The sequence below is a fragment of the Marmota monax genome, unplaced genomic scaffold, assembly GCF_021218885.2.
Source record: "Marmota monax isolate L192 unplaced genomic scaffold, Marmota_monax_Labrador192_F-V1.1 WCK01_AAM20220418_F8-fsc00001, whole genome shotgun sequence".
In the NCBI taxonomy this organism is placed as follows: domain Eukaryota; kingdom Metazoa; phylum Chordata; class Mammalia; order Rodentia; family Sciuridae; genus Marmota; species Marmota monax.
In genome coordinates this window covers 56,151,781-56,168,992 of record NW_026693777.1, presented here as the reverse complement: position 1 = coordinate 56,168,992, position 17,212 = coordinate 56,151,781, and the positions used below count along the sequence as shown (strand labels likewise).

Genomic DNA, 17,212 nt, shown 5'->3' with positions numbered 1-17,212 from the left:
CTGTTTTTCACTTGTGTCTTCATTTGTATTGTCTACCATACATATTTGTTAAATAATGGAATAACAAATTCATTCACTCACCAGCCTAGCAGTAGGAACTAACATTTTCCTAAATTCTAAGCAATTAATTGAAATCTCAGAAGAGTGAAAAATTATTGTTCAGAATTTCTCTTTTTTGGGAGAGGGGATACTACTACTCCCCACCCCCTGACCTCCATGAGGGTTATTGAACACAGGGCCTAGTACATACTAGGTAAGCACTCTACTGTTCAGTTATATCCCTATTGGTTGAAATCTTTCTTTTCTTGTGGTTATGGGGTGATTGAACCCAGGGCTTTGCGCATATTAGGCAAGTACTCTACCTCTAAGCTACGTCCCCAGTCTTTTTCTTCCTTATTCTTTTATTTGAGACAGGGTCTGAGTTGCCCAGCCTTGCCTCAAACTTTCTATCTTCCTGCGTAGCTAGAACTGTAAGAGCACGCCACCATACTGAGTCTTTTTTTTGGGGGGGTGGGTGGGTACTGGGGATTGAACTTGGGGGCATTCAACCACTGAGTCACATCTGTATCCCTATTTAGTGAAAAACCAGCCTCTATCTCAGAGCAAAGCCTGTCCAAGGAAGGGACATGACCTTTGTCCTTGGAAAAACCCACAGAGCACTCCTAGGCACATTCCCACCCTGCTAAGTGGTTTATCTACAAATAACAGGAGAGATCTGCTGCGCCAGGTGTCCCTGACTCAGTCAGGCTAGGTGGAAACCCATAGTAACCCCCTAGCAGCCACCAATCAGCATGAGACAGGGAAATACCTGGGATGCCAGATGACCCTCCCACATGGTGGTTGATAAAACGTGTTGGGAAACCATGTAGTTCAGCACGCACACCCCTTAAACCAATCAGTTCAAATGAATCCCCCTCTTGTAGTAACCAATCACCCCTCCCCAACTTGTTCCCTCCAGTGAATGTGCCAATCATGTTTTAGAGTTGTTATTTAATTTTCCCATGGTGTGTGATGATTTGCTAAGAGATGCTATGATGTTATGTGGGGGTCCCTGCCTTCTCCAAAGAATGTATAAAACTGCTGCAAACCCTGGGCTTGGGGCCTCTCAGAGTCACCAGTTGCTGTGTGTGCGTGCTGAGGACCGAGCTAGCTCGCAATAAACACCTCTTTGCTGTTTACATCGATCTTGGTCTCTGGTGGTCTTTTGGGGGTCCCGAATTCGAGCATAACACTTAGAATTTTATTTAGAAACAGAGTCTCACTGCATTGCTTAGCACCTCACTTTTGCTGAGCCTGACTTTGAACTCGCAATTCTCCTGTCACAGCCTCCACCAGCCGCTGGGATTACAGGCATGTGCCATCATGTCTGGCCAGAGTCTTTTTTTAAAATTTTTATTAGTTATTGACGAACCTTTATTTATTTGTTTATATGTGGTGCTGAGAATTGAATCTAGTACCTCACACATGGTAGGCAAACGCTCTACCACTGAGCCACAACCCCAGAGTCTTTCTTAATTCAGATTTTTCCTTAGAACTCCTGTGTTCTTTTGTCTCAATAAGTAGTAGATAAATAGGATCATGAAAATCATTTTGAAAGATTTGGAGTACATGTATTAATAACTAGGAGCCAGGCATGATGGTTTATGTGTGTAATACCAGCTCCCCAGGAGGTGAGACAAGACCCCAAGTTCCCAAGTGCAAGACAAGCCTGGGCAAGTTAGGGAGACCCTGTCTCCAAAAAAAAAAAAAAAAAAAAAAAAAGAGCTGAGGCTGTAGCTAAGCCATGTAGCACTAGCCTAGCAAGTGCAAGTTCCTGTGCTTCATTCCCATTAGGACATACAAACATACTTTCTAACTTTTACTATTTTCAAGTACATTTTTATTTAAAAGTTCACTATCATTTAGTTATCAGTTGAAATTCCTTCTTTCAATTTTTTTTAGTTGTAGGTGGACACAATACCTTTATTTTTATGTGGTGCTGAGGATCAAACCCAGTGCCTCACAATGCTAGGCGAGCAATCTACCTCTGAGCCACAATTCCAGCAGGAAATTCCTTATTTCTTAAAAAGGTTTTTAAGAAAATTGATTCAAATCTATGTTTTAAATTGGGCGTTCTAACATTATTTTTAAAAATCATACTTGGGCTGGGGCTATAGCTCAGTGGCAGAGTGCTTGCCTAGCACATGTGAGGCACTGGGTTTGATCCTTAGCACTGCATAAAAATAAATAAAGTCATTCTGTCCATCTGAGAAACTGATGTGACTCCATTTTTTAGAAACCAGCTTCTACCTCAAGGCCTGTCCAGAGGGAGGGGGCATGACCCTTGTCCTTGGAAAAACCCACACAAGGCTCCTAGGCACACATCAACCCTGCTGAGTTGTTTAACAGGAAAGATCTGGAGTGCCAGGTGAGCAACCACCAATCACCATGAGACAGGGAAAATATCTGAAATGCCAGGTGACCTTCCCAGTAATTTCTGGTGATTGGTAAGAAGATTAGGTCACCCTGCAGTTTATTTATTTTATTTTTTAATTTATTTTTATTTTTTTAAGAGGGAGAGAGAGAATTTTTTTTTTAATATTTATTTATTTTTTTAGTTTTCGGCGGACACAACATCCTTGTTTGTATGTGGTGCTGAGGATAGAACCCGGGCCACATGCATGCCAGGCGAGCGCGCTATCGCTTGAGCCACATCCCCAGCCAGGTCATCCTGCAGTTTAGCATATACACTCTTGCAACCCCTCGTGGCCTAAACCAATCAGTACAAATGTATCCATCACTTGAACTCACCAATCATCCTTACCCAACTTGTTCCCACCAGTGAACGTGCTAATCAATGTTAAGAGTAGTTGTTTGATTTTCCCATGGTGTGAAATGATTTGCTGTGTGATGTTGTGACGCATAGAGTATCCCCCCAAAACCTATAAATCCTCACTGAACTAAGGGCCAGGACTCACTCCCGGGGAATGCTGCATCGGAAACGGTTGTGAGTCCAGGCTCGAGCTTGCAATAAAGACTCTTATGTGATTGCATCGGATTCGGCTCCTGGAGGTCTACTGGGGTCCCACAAATCTGGCATTACACATCTACAAGTCCAAAAACAAATTAAGGCATATTTTCTCTTAAATTGTCAAAAGTGTTGCTGAAAGCTCCGTCCTTATCCCCAATGCCAATGCAATAACGAGGACAAGATTTTGAGAAAAAGGAAAAAGAAGGTTTATTGCTTCATTAGCAAATGAGAAACACAGGGGACTCCTGTCCCAAAGGCTGTGATTCTACCCATCAGCAGGAACAGGGGTGATTCAGAGAACATGAGATTATGGAGGAGGGATCAGAAAGGAGAAGGTCAGGGAAAAAGACTATGGGGAGAAGATTGAGGAAAAAGAGATCAATAACATCAGGGAAAAGTTTAGGAAAGAGAAGATCAGGGAGAAGGTTAGGAAAAAGAAAAAACAAAACAAAACATAAGTTTCAAAGCCACAAGGGATATAGTCAAAGCATCAAGTAAATCCCTGTTGCAAAAGGAATATATTTTCATAGAGTATGTTGAAAATTAGGAAAATCAAGGGTTCTGTTTCTATCAGGTGCAGTATTTAGACTGTTATTTTGATAAAGTCCAGTTGCGCTAATATGGTTTGAAAATCCTTGCTCCCTTGGAGTATAATTGCAGGGGAGAAACTGTGGCAAAGGAACAAATTCACCATAATGACTTGAATTGGTTTTGTACATAATCATCTGAGGTTTTGATAGTGAAGTAGCTGTATGGAGGGTCTTTGGGTCCAACATACAGGAAAACACAGGATTGCCAGGGTTCACACAAGGAAGCAGTTGTTCAGGTTTCATTCCTGTGTCTGACTTTGAAGCTGAAGTACTCTTCTTATCCTAAAAGATAAATATATAAAACCATTCTCAATTATTAAAAAATAGAATTAAACTTATTCCTTTCATACCCCTTTTTTGGGGGGGAAATGCTATTCCCTTGAGGGTATTGAAGACTACCTGCTAAATGAGCTTTATTTGGTTCAGAGAAACTTGTCAAAATATTCATAAACATGTTATACTAGCACTATGAAAATTGATTAAAGATTTATAAATCAAGCTGGGTATGGTGGTGTATGCCTGTAATTTCAGCTATTAGGGAGGCCAGCCTGTGCAATTTAGTGAGATCCTGTCTCAAAAAACCAAAAAGGGCCAGGATATAGCTCAGTAGTAAAGTGCCCCTGGGTTCAATCCCCAGTACTGAGGGGAAAAAATTAATTTATAGGAAAAGTTTATAATAATAGTCATAGCTGAAGAGGGAGTATACCTCAATTTTTCTAGGGGATAGCCATAACAAAGAATTACAGCTAACAGAATAAGCACAACTGGGAAACTGGGATAAGTGCTATGAAGAAAAATACAAGATATGAAGATATACTGGGGGGCTTTAATCTAGTGTTGGGGGTAGGGAGGGCTGTTCTGGTGAAGTTTTATTAAACCTAAAGGTAGAAAGCAAGGTAGGAAAAGAGATGGAAGCAAAAATCTTGGCCAAAGTCACGTAAATTAGGGTGAAAATGTTTTTAGATAATATAAGAGGCTGAAGCCAGATCTTGCAGGATCTTGGTAATTATGGTAAAAATTTGAGCAGGCTGTGGTGGTGCATACCTGTAATCCCAGTGATATGGGAGGATGCAGCAGGAGGATCTCAAATTCAAGGTTAGCCTCAGCAAATTAGATCATGTCTTAAAGAAAAAAAAAAAAGGATTGGGGATGTATCTCAGTGGTAGAGTGGTCTGGGTTCAGTTCTCTCTCTCTCTTTTTTTTTTTTTGAGCAGGGCACAATAGAGCATGGCTGTAATGCAGGGACTCAGGAGGCTGAGGCAGGGGAATCAAAAGTTCGAGGCCAACCTCAGCAATTTAGTGAGACCCTATCTTAAAAGGTTTGAGGATATAACTCAGAGGTAAAGCATGACTGAGTTCAATCTCAAGTACCAGAAAAAAAAAATAATAAGATAAAAGCAATGGAAAACTCTTGAAGGGTTTTAAGGAAAGTATGGTGTAATTTTTAATAAAATTGCTTTGGTTTCTCTAGGAGCCTTGTGTAAAAGTGGAGAGGAGCTGTAGTAGTCCATGTAGTGTGTGGCACAGACATGGACATAGTAAACACATTTGAAATTTAGTCATTTGAGGGAAGGAGGCAGCAAGATGTTTAAAAAAATGGATGCAAAACTGCTTGTAGCTTTCTAACACGTGTATAAAAATGTTTTATCTTTAATAATGTCTCTTTCTGTTTTTCATTTTAACTGGGTATTGATCTCAGGGCTTCATGCATGAAGCAAGCAAGTGCTCTATCACTGAGCTACATCCGTGGCCCTTTTTTAAAAATTTTCAGATAGGGTCTTGCTAAATTGTCCTGGCTGGCTTCCTGTCTCAGCTTCCCCAGCAGTTGGGATTACACACCTGGTCACTGCACCTGGTCCTAATTTACTGTTATGGGCACCTAGGCAGATTGCCCAAGTTTGAACATTATAGAAGCATGCTGAGGCAAGCATATAAAGCAGGGGATTGAACTCAGTCATGCTTTACCTCTGAGTTATATCCCAGATTGTGGGCTTTTTTTTTTTTTTTTTTAAAGTAAATACTATTGCCTTTAGTCATGAGAACTTTTTTTCATCAAATAACCCTTTTTGTCATTGGCTCTAAAATTCTGATCAGTTTGGCTCAACATGTAATACAGAAAACCAAATCTATCCCTCTACCCCCACTTCCATTTCTACCCACTCCTTTTTCATAAGGGACCTTTAAAAAAATGAGACAATTTGGGGCTAGGGATGTGGCTCAAGCGGTAGCGCGCTCCCTGGCATGCGTGTGGGTCCTAGGCACCACATACAAACAAAGATATTGTGTCCGCCGAAAACTAAAAAAATAAATATTAAAAATTCTCTCTCCTCTCTCTCTCTTAAAAAAAATGAGACAATAGAGGAAAAAGAATTTCGTTTTTACAAAAAGTGCAAATACATATTATGAACATTTTACTTTTTCAATAGTATCAGAAGAGAGTGATATAAGAAATGAAAGAAAACCAAATCTAGTTAAAACAGAAGACAAATTAGCTGATAAACTTTGTTGGTTTAACATATACCACAAAATCTGTAAGTTAGACTGAAATCTTAGATCTCCACGATAATGAAGCCAGAATCAGGCAGTCAGTATAGATAGGTAAATCGAGTCAGGTCGGATCAAGGAGGCCAATTTTGAGTGATTCTGGGAAGTTGGAGACTGTCATCCCCTAAGGGATCGAAATGTTAATTCCTTCAGAGACCTTCCTCCACCCTTATCAAGAACCTGCCCAGTTCCAATCTGTGATGTAGGTAACCTGTTCCAGGAATTTGCCCCTCCCTACAGGGAGCTAGGGGATGTTAATGTGTCCTTGGCTTCTCCAACCTGCCCTTCCCCCTTCAGCCCACCTGTTTCCTACCTTTGGGCCATCCTACCGAGCATTCCAGGGCCTAGTCACAGATGCAGGTAGGAGAAAGATAAGACTAGGACTTAAAAAAAAGAGTAGAACACCTCACTTCTTGGAGTACCAGGATACCAGCTATGGCCCCCTTCTCCCTCCAGGGAGAAATCTGTTACCCCTTTTTAAATAAACCCTGCTTTATATGCTTGCCTCAGCATGCTTCTATAATGTTCAAACTTCAACATGTGGGAAAGCAGGACTCCTCACCAATAACTGGCGATATCAATAATTCTCAAATATTTGTAGATTCAGAAACAAAATTATGTGTTGTTTTTACTTAACCACACAGGCCTTCAATGTGGCTCTTCTTGTTCGGCATATGCCCTTTTCAAACTTTTTTTTTCCTTTTTTTGTAGCACTGGGGATTGAACCCAAAGTCTTTTGCATGCCAGGCAAGCCCTCTTTCATGAGCTACATTCCCAACCCTTTTTTTTTTTGGAAGATGAACAGAATACTTTTAACTTATTTTCTATGTGGTGCTGGGGATGGAACACATGCGAGGCAAGCCCTCTGCCACTGAGCTACAGCCCCAGCCCTCCCAGTCTTTTTAGTTTATTTTGAGACCAGGTCTTATTAAGTCCTCCAAATTGCTTAAACCTTACTTTCCACAGACCATTTACAGTGATTATAAGTGTATTTTCCCCTCATATCCTTTTTGGAAAAGACACAATGTATATAAACATGATATTAAAATTAAGCTACGGTATTCTTGTTCAAACTACCGCCAGTTTGCCCTGGAGTACCAGTGTGTACCATTCCCCAATATCATTTATACCTTCAGATCAACAATGACTTAATTAAGCGCTCATTTTACATTTGAAAATGTAAAAACTCTAGCCTTCTGCACAAACCCACCCAGTCGCAGTCCGTCATTCTATCTTCCTCAATTTTTCGGCAAACGGAGTCTTTTCCTGCGGCGGAAGGCAAGAAGTCCGGCAACTGCCCAGGAAACTACACCCAATTAAAGCAGCAAAAAGTCTGAATCCTTGGCTGGATCCCTCTGTATAAAACGATCTGCCTAATCCATGGAGTTGTATTGCCTGGCAAAACCGCGAATCCTTTCGAGTGGTTGCAGCTTGTCTCCATAGCAACTGGCCGCGGGCGCCGGGGCCCGGATGTTGTGAGGATCCGCGGTGGTTTGCCCCAGCTTCCTTTGGCCTCCTCAGGGCAGGCTGCACTCCTCTTCGGGAGTTGTAGTTCTCTTCTCTGCCGCCGCCGGGCCTGAGGCGCGGGGTGGACTACAAGTCCCGGCATGCGCTGGGGCACCTCGCCAGCCGCCGCCTCCCGGCTGCGGACGCCTCCTAGCAGGTTGTTGTTTTTAAGAGAGGCGTCACTGGCGCCCGAAGCCGTGACCGCCGCCACAGTGACAGCCGGCTGCGTCTGGTGGAGGTGGCGCTGCCGCGTCAGGTACAGTCTTGGGCGAGTTTAGACCCCGGGAGCGGGGTCGGGGCGGACTGTAGTCAGCCGTAATTTACACCCTCAGCTCCGCCGTCTCGCGGGGGCAGAGTGGAGGTCTCCCTCCTGCGCGGGGCTGCTCGAGGGGGAACTTGACCCCTGGCGCGCGCGGCCCCACGGGCGAGCTCCTTGAACCCCAGTCCAGAGCCCCCGGGGACCGGGCTGGCCCCTGAGGCGTCAGGTCCTGTGGTCTGCAGCCTCTGACCCCAGCGTGCAGTCCTGAGGGGTTGCCGGGGTGGGGGAGCTGATGCCCCAGCGGACCCTCCCTTTGCCGGGTAGGGCTTGAGGCGATTCTCGTCCGGACTGATGGAATCCATATGGTAACACGTGTGCGTCACTTTGCTTGCCTCTTCGGTCTTTCTATTTTGATGACGTTTGAGCCCCGTGATGCCAGGAATAGAAAGAGTAAAGGTAAAACAATGCAGCTGAGATTTCTCCTCCAACGCCAGCCTCCTCCTCCCTACCTTTCTCTCTCTCCAGCGGCCTCCTTTAGCTAGTCTTCCTAAAGGACTTGTCCTCAGTAGCAGCTGTCCCACGCGACGTCTTGTGTGTGTTACATATTTGGCTGTATTTAATGAACCCCAACTCTTTGCCATTGGGAACGACAATTGTAACAAACTCAGCCAATTAAAGTATTTGGTTGAGTGGTGAAATTTGCACTATCCCCCTCTAGCTTTATTAAAGCCAGAATGGAGGTTTCTTGTAACTAGAATAGATAAGTACTTTAGTATTGAGAATTTTGGGAGTAATCTGCCATAAGGTCACAGCCACTAAGTAGTGCTTGAGATGACACTGTTAGCAGATCATACTTTGGCTTAAGGGTTGACTAGACCCCACATTTCCCAGGGTTATTTGTCATACATAGCTAATGTGAATGGTTTACTATTCTATTACTAATTTACTATTACTATTTATGCTTTTCTAGTATGCAGGAGGCCTTGGGTTTCATACCTAGTCCTGGAAAAAAAATTCTAAACCATATTTAAAGGCTTTGGGAAAAACTTATTTTAAAATAAAAACAGGTTAGAAGATAGTGTAATTAGAGACAATTTTGAATACCAAGATATAGAATAAGAAGGTGCTTATATTTCTATTGAAAAATAAGGCCAAAAGATATTCAACGTGCAAGTACGAATTATTTTTTCTTTACTTTGCAGTTTTTTTTTTAATATTTATTTTTCAGTTTTCGGCGGACACAACATCTTTATTTTATTTGTATGTGGTGCTGAAGATCGAACCCAGCGCCCCGCGCATGCCGGGCGAGCGCGTTACCTCTCCAACCACATTCCCAGCCCCCTTTGCTGTATTTTTCAAATTTTCTATAGAAAGAAAAGGAATGCAGCAGTTTCATTTCATTTATATGGATTAATCAAACATTACTTTAAAAAGTATTTACAACAACAAAAACAGTCCCTGTTGCTGAATCTACAGACTGTATGAATTTAAAAGTAAATTATTTTGGAGAGAAGAAGGGAAAATAAATGAATTAGTTGCATTGGAAGGAATAAAAAATGTAGATGATAATAATTCTTAGCATTTGTACTTAGCATTTTTTGATTTTTTTTCCACCTTGTACAGTAAGATCAAAGATAAAAGTACTTAGCCTTTCATGAGTTAAGTCTGGACAATTCCTATAAATTCATCAGGTGAAGAAAGATTGGACCTACTGGAAAGATCTGAAAGTAGCAGAATTTGTTTATTATTTTTAAGCATTATTATAACCAGGTATTTTAATCTTATTAACATGGAATCACTTTGAGTACTATATTTTATATGTCTGATATTTTGCATTTATTTTTATTTTATTTTCTGTTACTGTTATGTTGGGTATGGATAGGTAAGTAGCATAATTATTTAGTTCACATTTGTTTTGTGACACAAAGACCACATTGTTCTTCCATAGCAATACTGTATGCATTTTTGCTATTATCAGTCACTTTAAAAAATTATTTAACTCAATGCCAAGTTAATTAGTTTTTTTTTTTTTTAAGTTGTAGCTGGACACAATACCTTTTTATTTGTTTGTTTGTTTATTTATTTATTATGTGGTTCCCAGGATTGAACCTGGTGCCTCATACGTGCTAGGTGAACACTCTGCTGCTGAGCCACAACCTCAGCCTGCCAAGTTAATTCTTAATGCCTCAGTGCCATTAATTTTTTTTTTGTTGTTTTGTTTTGGTACCAGGGATTGAACACAGGGGGGCTTACCCACCAAGCCACATCTCCAGCTCTTTTTTATAGACAGGGTCTCACTGAGTTACATAGGGTCCCTATAAGTTGCTGAGGCTGGGTTTGAACTCATGATCCTCTTCCCTCAACTTCCTAAGTTGCTGGAATTATAGGCATGCACCAATATTGGCTAATGCCGTTAATTCTTAATAAAATATCTATGTTGTTATTTTTTAGGCAATAGTATTCATATTTTATTTTTTTAGGTTGCCTTGTTTGGAGTGTTCCTTCTTTAAATTTCTGTTCTATATTTTCTACATTTTAATTTTGTATATTTTGTGTACTTTGTTGGTTTACTATGTTAGGATTTGGATCCTCTTAACAAAGCATAAGAAGTATTCATAATACATTAACATGTCTGATTTTTGAGTAGATGTAATTGTATTCCTATCTAAATTAAAGATTTTAAAAAATGAGGTCTGAGTATGAACTGCCAGAATAATTTAAAAAAAAAATAGTAGTTTCTGAAAATGTTAAGAACATGGACACAGCAACAAAGCCAATTAAATCCGTGGTGTTTTAAAACAAAATGCAGACTCATCTAACAATGCAGAACCACTAGAGGCTGAATTATTTTTGTGTTTGTGTGGTTAAGGTAAGGAAGTGGCCATAATCTAAGTGACAACTACTGTATTTTGAAGGATTTCCTTCCTGACAGTTCTGCAAATTTGATGAGATTTAAACATCTAAAAATATAAGTTGGTTTCGAAGGTCTTTTTCAGTGTCTAACACCAGAAAAAAAATTGAGTAAATCATCTCTCAATTTGAGTTCGAAGATGAAACTTAGCCCCATAATGTGCAAAGGATTGCATCTAACAAAGTTAGGGATTTTTTTAAAAAAGGGAATTTAACGTATGATAACGTAAGCTGTAAAAGAGGCTTTAAGATTTTCTGAAGAATATTAGAAAATAAGTAGTGTGAATTAAAGATTTTCCTCTTTAATCACATGAAGCCAAAAATCTAATTTTTCTTGAATATTGTCTATAAATCACTATCCTTTCAAAATTTTCTGCTTCATATTGCCAGCTTAATGAAGAGTAAAAGGGGCATTGGATTGGGAATCAGGATGTTTTATGATGTTGGGCAAGTAATTTAATTTAGGAGTATCTATTTCCATTTATAAATTGCAATAACACAATAATAGCAACCAGTTGCCTTACTTCTTTTTCTGAAGATCAAATCAGACATGATTTGTAAGTGACAGTATTATTGGCCTGCATAAATGACATTTACATAAAGTATATTATACACTTGAAGTATGATGACTTGACATGATAAATGCTTCTTGATGAAGTTTCATTAAAGTCAAATGGAGCTTCATATGATTTCTTAGTGAGCTTGGTGGCATTTTTTAGGTTGAAGAAAACCTGGCTCCTCTTCTGACTGTGACTTTGCACTCTGCTGCATTAAAGGCCTTGAAACAGTAGTGTGTTTCTGTGGTTGGGTTTTTAATTTTTGTTTTAATCTCACATCTAAAAGAGATTATTGGAGCCCTATTTTAATAGGAAGTGGCTACTCTTTCTAAAATGTTCTAAAATGAGACATTAAATTAATTTTATGAGAAATGAGACTACATTAAGTATGAAATCCCAGGTCCTCTGAGAGATAACATTGCTTACATAAGCAGTAAAGTTTAGCCATCTCCTTCTGGAGAAGTCAGCCCTGGCTGTTATAGCATCTGACTATGGAGATTAACTTCAAGTTTTGTTGACAAACAGCATTCAAATGAAAAGTCTTAGTAATTTAGGAATATATTATAAGGAGTCTATCAGAGTACATAGAGGTAAATGAAAATAAAAGACAAATATAAATTGTATCATGGGTTGGTAATTCTTTTAAGTGAGAAATCCATCTTTTTTTCTAATAATTATTTTTTTTTAGTTGTAGGTGGATACAATACCTTTAAAAATAAAGGTGCTGAGGATTGAACCCAGTGCTTCATGAATGCTAGGTGAGCATTCTACCACTGAGCCACAACCCCAGATCTATACTTTTATCCTGTAGAAAAATGAAAGTTTGAGAATAGCAAAACCCAACCAGGATCTAGTATTTTTAAAATTTATTTCTCTATACAAAGGAAAAAGAGCACCCGTGGCTTACAGTCGTACCCAAGTGAGGACAGACTGTAGATTTGTGTGTTTTATATATCTTTTAGCCCTTCCAGACTTTTATAAAATTAAGATATAACAACATGGGAAAATCAAGATTTTTCTCACAATGAGAATATCCTTTGAAAAGAATACTATACTAGCAGTTATTTTTTCCTCTGTGGCTTCTTTTAAATTAAGGCAAAAAGGGAAACTTTTATCTTCAGATGTGGCAGTAATTACTTTTGTTTCCCAATTATGTTACATCAAAGAAGGAAATGTGTGAAGTAATTGTGTATTGACTCACTTCTCTTGCAGAATTTATTTTTTAGATCAAAAGGTTACTTTGCTGTATGTTAACAGTATTACTTCCTCTTTATGGGCATGGATAAAATGAAATTATTCCCCCTTTTCTAGGTTTTTTTCAGGTACCTATGTTTAGTAATAAATTTTAGGGTTTTTGTACTTTATGAGAACTGGGAGACCCTGCTTAATGGGTGGGTTATTTCCACTTTGATCATGAATATAAGAGGCAGGATAGCCATGGGATCTACTTCTTGATGCTATAATTGCCACCCTGAGGACTGAACTTATCAAAAGCCCAGATAGTAAAGATTTTAAGGTAACCTGTTAAGTTTCTTTAAGGATTTGTGTTTGTCATTCCCTATGCTTAAAAATGGCTTGTCTTTTCATTTAAAAAAAAAATGTGTTTTTTTCCCTGATTCAGAAAGGTAATAAATGAATGCTGAAAATTTAGCAGACATTGCACATGTAATTTTATGTTTTTTTTTAATTGAAAATACCCTTTAATTTTTTGTGTGGGTAAGTACCTCTATATTTTTAATATATTGAACCAAGAGTAGTGGTACACCTCTGTAATCCCACCTTCTTGGGAGGCTGAGGCAGGAGGATTGCAGTTTAGAATCCAGTCTGGACCATTTATAAGACCCTATCTCAAAAATAAAATTAAAAAACAAATTTGGTGGGCACTGTCAGTGGTAGAATGGTTGCCTTGCAAGGCCCTGAGTTTTAACCCTGGTACTGCTTTAAAAAAAATTATTCCATATAAAAAAATAGTGAAATTATGAATTCCATATTCAGAATTTCTCATCAAATCTTTTGTCTCTTGGAGCTGTTTGGAAACCAATTTACTTTGGACTCTCACTGGTAAAAACTTGCTGTAAGATTTATCTGCTTGTAATAGTTAAAAGATCCCTTCAAGAGCTGGGTGTGGTATCACATGCCTGTAATCCCAGTTATTCAGGAGGCTGAGGCAGGAGGACTATAAATTCGATGACTGCCTGGGCTACTTGGTGAAATCTTATTTTAAAATAAAAAAAAAATAGGCCCTGGGTGGTATAGCTCAGTGGAAGAATACACTGGTAGGGGTGGGGATCTAGCAAGGTTTTTTTTTGTGTGTGTGTGTGTGTTATCAGGGATTAAACTCTGGGGCACTCAACTACTCAGCCACATCCCCAGCCCTATTTTGTATTTTATTTAGTGACAGGGTCTCACTGATTTGCTTAACATCCATCTTGCTTTGCTGAGGCTGGCTTTGAACTCATAATCTTCCTGTCTCAGCCTCTGGAGCCACTGGGAATACAGGTGTCCACCACTGCGCCTGGCACCATTTTTTTTTTTTTTTAAAGAGAGAGGGAGAGAGAGAGAGAAATTTTTTTTAATATTTATTTCTTAGTTATCGGCGGACACAACATCTTTGTTTTGTATGTGGTGCTGAGGATCGAACCCGGGCCGCATGCATGCCAGGCGAGCGCGCTACTGCTTGAGCCACATCCCCAGCCCTATTTTTTTTTTTAATTGCCAGGATATGGGGCTGAAAAATGTTTGATATTATAGGGGACTTAAAGGGCCTTTCACTTAAGATCAGACTGGATAAAAGAAACCTATAGAGTGGAAATTTCTCTCTGCTCTCAAGAATAGGACTAAAGACCCTTTCTTCCTTCAGAGCAATACATGAGGCTGTTGGTGTTATTATAACAAAATACCTGAGACTAAATTAACTTTATAAAGAAGTTTATTTAGCTCAGAAGTTCTGGAAGTTCCAGCCTCCTCTACCCCCCCAATCAGGTGATGGGCTTATTGCTGTCAGAGTCCCAAGGTGGCACAGGACATCACATGACACAAGACAAGGAAGCATCAGTATTTAATCATGGCTCTACCTTTATGACCTAATATAATCCTATTCATGTTGTAAAGTGCTCCCCCCCAGTTCTAAAACACGACAATAGAAAAAGTAAGGATAAAACTTGTTGGCCCAACTGCTCATAAAATCTTTGGAAGTATGTATCTCAGTTGCATTTAAATAAAATTTGTTGTAAAATGTAAACTGTTCTCACTATTAAGAAAGACTTTTCCTTTTCCTTTGGCTATGCTTTTTTTTCTTTTTTTTTTTTTTGGTATAGATGGTCATAGCACAATGCCTTTATTTTTAATGTGGTGCTGAGGATCGAACCCGGGTCTCACCTGTGCTAGGGGAGCGCTCTACCTCTGAGCCACAATCCCAGCCCTGGCCATGCTTTTTTAAAAACATATTTTCATTTTTTAATAACTGGTGCTGGGAATTGAATCCAGGGCTTCACATAAGCTAGGCAAATACTCTACCATTTAACTACATCCTCAACTCTTTTTATTTTGAGTCATGGTCTTATCCATGGCCTCATACTTGGGATTCTCTTGGCTCAGCCTCTCAGTAGCTAGGATTACAGGCCTGTGTACCTCCACACCCAATTTATCTGAATGTTTTACTCTTTCTTTGTACTGATATTGTATTTCTTAATTTCCAAAGTCTTCTTTGAGCTATAAAGAGTAATAATTAAAATGATTTTGCTGGGTGAGGTAGTGCACACCTGTATTCCCAGATGCTTGGGAAGTTGAAACAGAAGGATCACTTGAGCCCAGGAGTTCAAGACCAGCCTGGGCAACATAGCAAACCTTGTTTCAAAGAGAAAGGTTTAGCCAGGTTCAGTATGGTACACATATGTAATCCCATGGAATTTGAGAGTCTGAGACAGGAAGATTGCAAATTTGAGGCCAGCCTCAGCAACTTAGTAAGACCCTTTCTCAAAATGAAAAATAAAAGGGCTGGGGATGCAGCTAATTGGTTAATTGCCTCTGGGTTCAATCCAAAAAAAAAAGTTTAGAACAGTATCAAGTTGCTGGAATTACAGGCATGCATCACCACACCCTGCAAGGCTGTTTTTCTTGGTGACTGTTAATGTAGATGGGTAGTATCACAAGGAAGCAAACTTTTGATACTCATGGAGGTTCTCTGTCTTTGCAACACAATTGAAGATGGTAAAATGTCCTTGAACAGAACTGAACTAGACTTTACTATCTTCTATGTTACATTGATATTGTATTTAGTATTTCATCTAGAAGGGTAGCCATCTTTTGATTGCTGAAAGCAAGGTGAAGTGATACAGAGGCCAGCTCCAGCTGGCAACTGTCATCTTGTTCCTTAATTCCTTCTGTCAGGCTTTGGTAAGAGGTCATTATGAAGCTGAGGAGTCCAGTAATGGGTCAGGACACTGGGGTACTGTGTCATTAACCATCATCAAATTTTTCTTCTTTGCTGCTGGAGACTTTATGAGGAAGCAAAAGAGTGGCAGACTAGCTATGGGTGAGATTGTTAGATAATAGCGGATTACTTAAGTTTTTCTGTTTTGCCATCATAGTGATTGTGTTCCATTTCAATGATCTTGAGTACTTCTTAAAACTAAATAAGAACTGTTCATAATTATGTGAAATTTAAGAGATGCAAGTTTAGGGATGGGGTTATTTCTGATCCTTAAGTTCATCCTTATTTCTGATCCATTTAGTGAATAAATGCTTATATGTTCTCTACTGTAGATAAAATAAATGCTAAGAGATTATAGATAAATATTGCATGGTGTTTTCTGACTAGTACAGTTAAAACACTTAGGCTGTTATAAGGATATTAAAAAAATAAAATTGTAGCTCTTTATCAAAATTTTGAATGTAACATTAATTAGAGAAGTAACCTAAGGAAAAAAGTTGTGTAAGATACCATTAGGCTAATTTCTGTTCATTCCTACCAGATGACATGGATTCAGGTTTAAAAAACTTGAACTTTTTCAATTATTTCTCCTTCTAACCTAGAGCCATCATTGTGTCCTCCTTCCAGTGTTGAAATCTTTCTGTTTACCTCCCAGACCCCTGAATTACTGGAGATGGAACCTAAGGGTGCTACCACTTAACTAATATCCCCATACTTTTAAAAAAATTGTTTTAGGGCTTTGCTAAGTTGTTGAGACAGGCCTTGAACTTGTGATCCTTCTGCCTCAGCTTCCTGAGTTACTGGAAGTTACTGGGATTACAGGTGTGAACCATTACTCCTGTTTTATCTAGAATGATGAAAGTTATCATTTATCCTTTCTTCCTATATGTCTTTCATAGAATGAAAGGGCTTTTCTGAATCTACTGGAAGACTCTGGTGTTGCTCCCCATTGACATAATTTAATTCTGAAATTTTCTTAGAGCTGAGGAGTGGTAGAGCACCTGCTTAGCATGTGTGAGGCCCTGGGTTCAGTCCCCAGTACCACCAAAACACAAACAAGCAACAGTAATAAAATGGGATTGAGGTGGTGCTCCTTTGTAATAATACCAGAGATCTTTCCTAGCTACTCTATTTTAAAATTCCAATTCATGCACCTTCCCCTTCATCAACTGGCTTACTTTTGTCTTCTAGAAAGTATGCTTCCCTTCAGGGAGGACTTATTTTTTTTTCTTTTGAGTCCTTATTCTTAGCACTTGGAATAGTTCATGGCACAGTGTAAAGTACTCAGTGTTTGTTGAATGAATGACTATAATATTAAATGTTTCAGATCAGGATAGGCTTATTTAAAATATTTCTCTAGGGTTACTATTGGAAAAAGTTGATTATAAAGGACATTTTAAAGTT

The 17,212-nt window shown here is 39.2% G+C and overlaps 2 protein-coding genes across 6 annotated transcripts in view; one reads left to right on the top strand and one right to left on the bottom strand.

Moving 5' to 3' along the window:
- Positions 1-3,192: 3,192 nt before the first annotated feature.
- Pierce2 (piercer of microtubule wall 2) lies at positions 3,193-7,640 on the bottom strand. Its single transcript, XM_046461521.2, has 2 exons — positions 7,355-7,640; positions 3,193-3,882 (listed from the first exon to the last, which is right to left on the bottom strand). The coding sequence occupies exons 1-2, from the start codon at positions 7,370-7,372 to the stop codon at positions 3,535-3,537; spliced, it is 366 nt and encodes a 121-aa protein (XP_046317477.1). The 5' UTR covers positions 7,373-7,640; the 3' UTR covers positions 3,193-3,534.
- Positions 7,641-7,765: 125 nt separating this feature from the next.
- The window catches only part of Ccpg1 (cell cycle progression 1), a 67,014-nt gene continuing 57,567 nt past the window's right edge, over positions 7,766-17,212 (top strand). For 4 of the 5 annotated variants that reach the window (XM_058584824.1, XM_058584822.1, XM_058584823.1 and 1 more), the window contains exon 1: positions 7,766-7,906. The gene's annotated coding sequence lies outside the window, so the exon portion shown is untranslated. Of the gene's footprint in view, positions 7,907-12,064; positions 12,135-17,212 lie in introns of all 5 variants that reach the window. The other variant, XM_058584821.1, reaches the window with a different exon arrangement.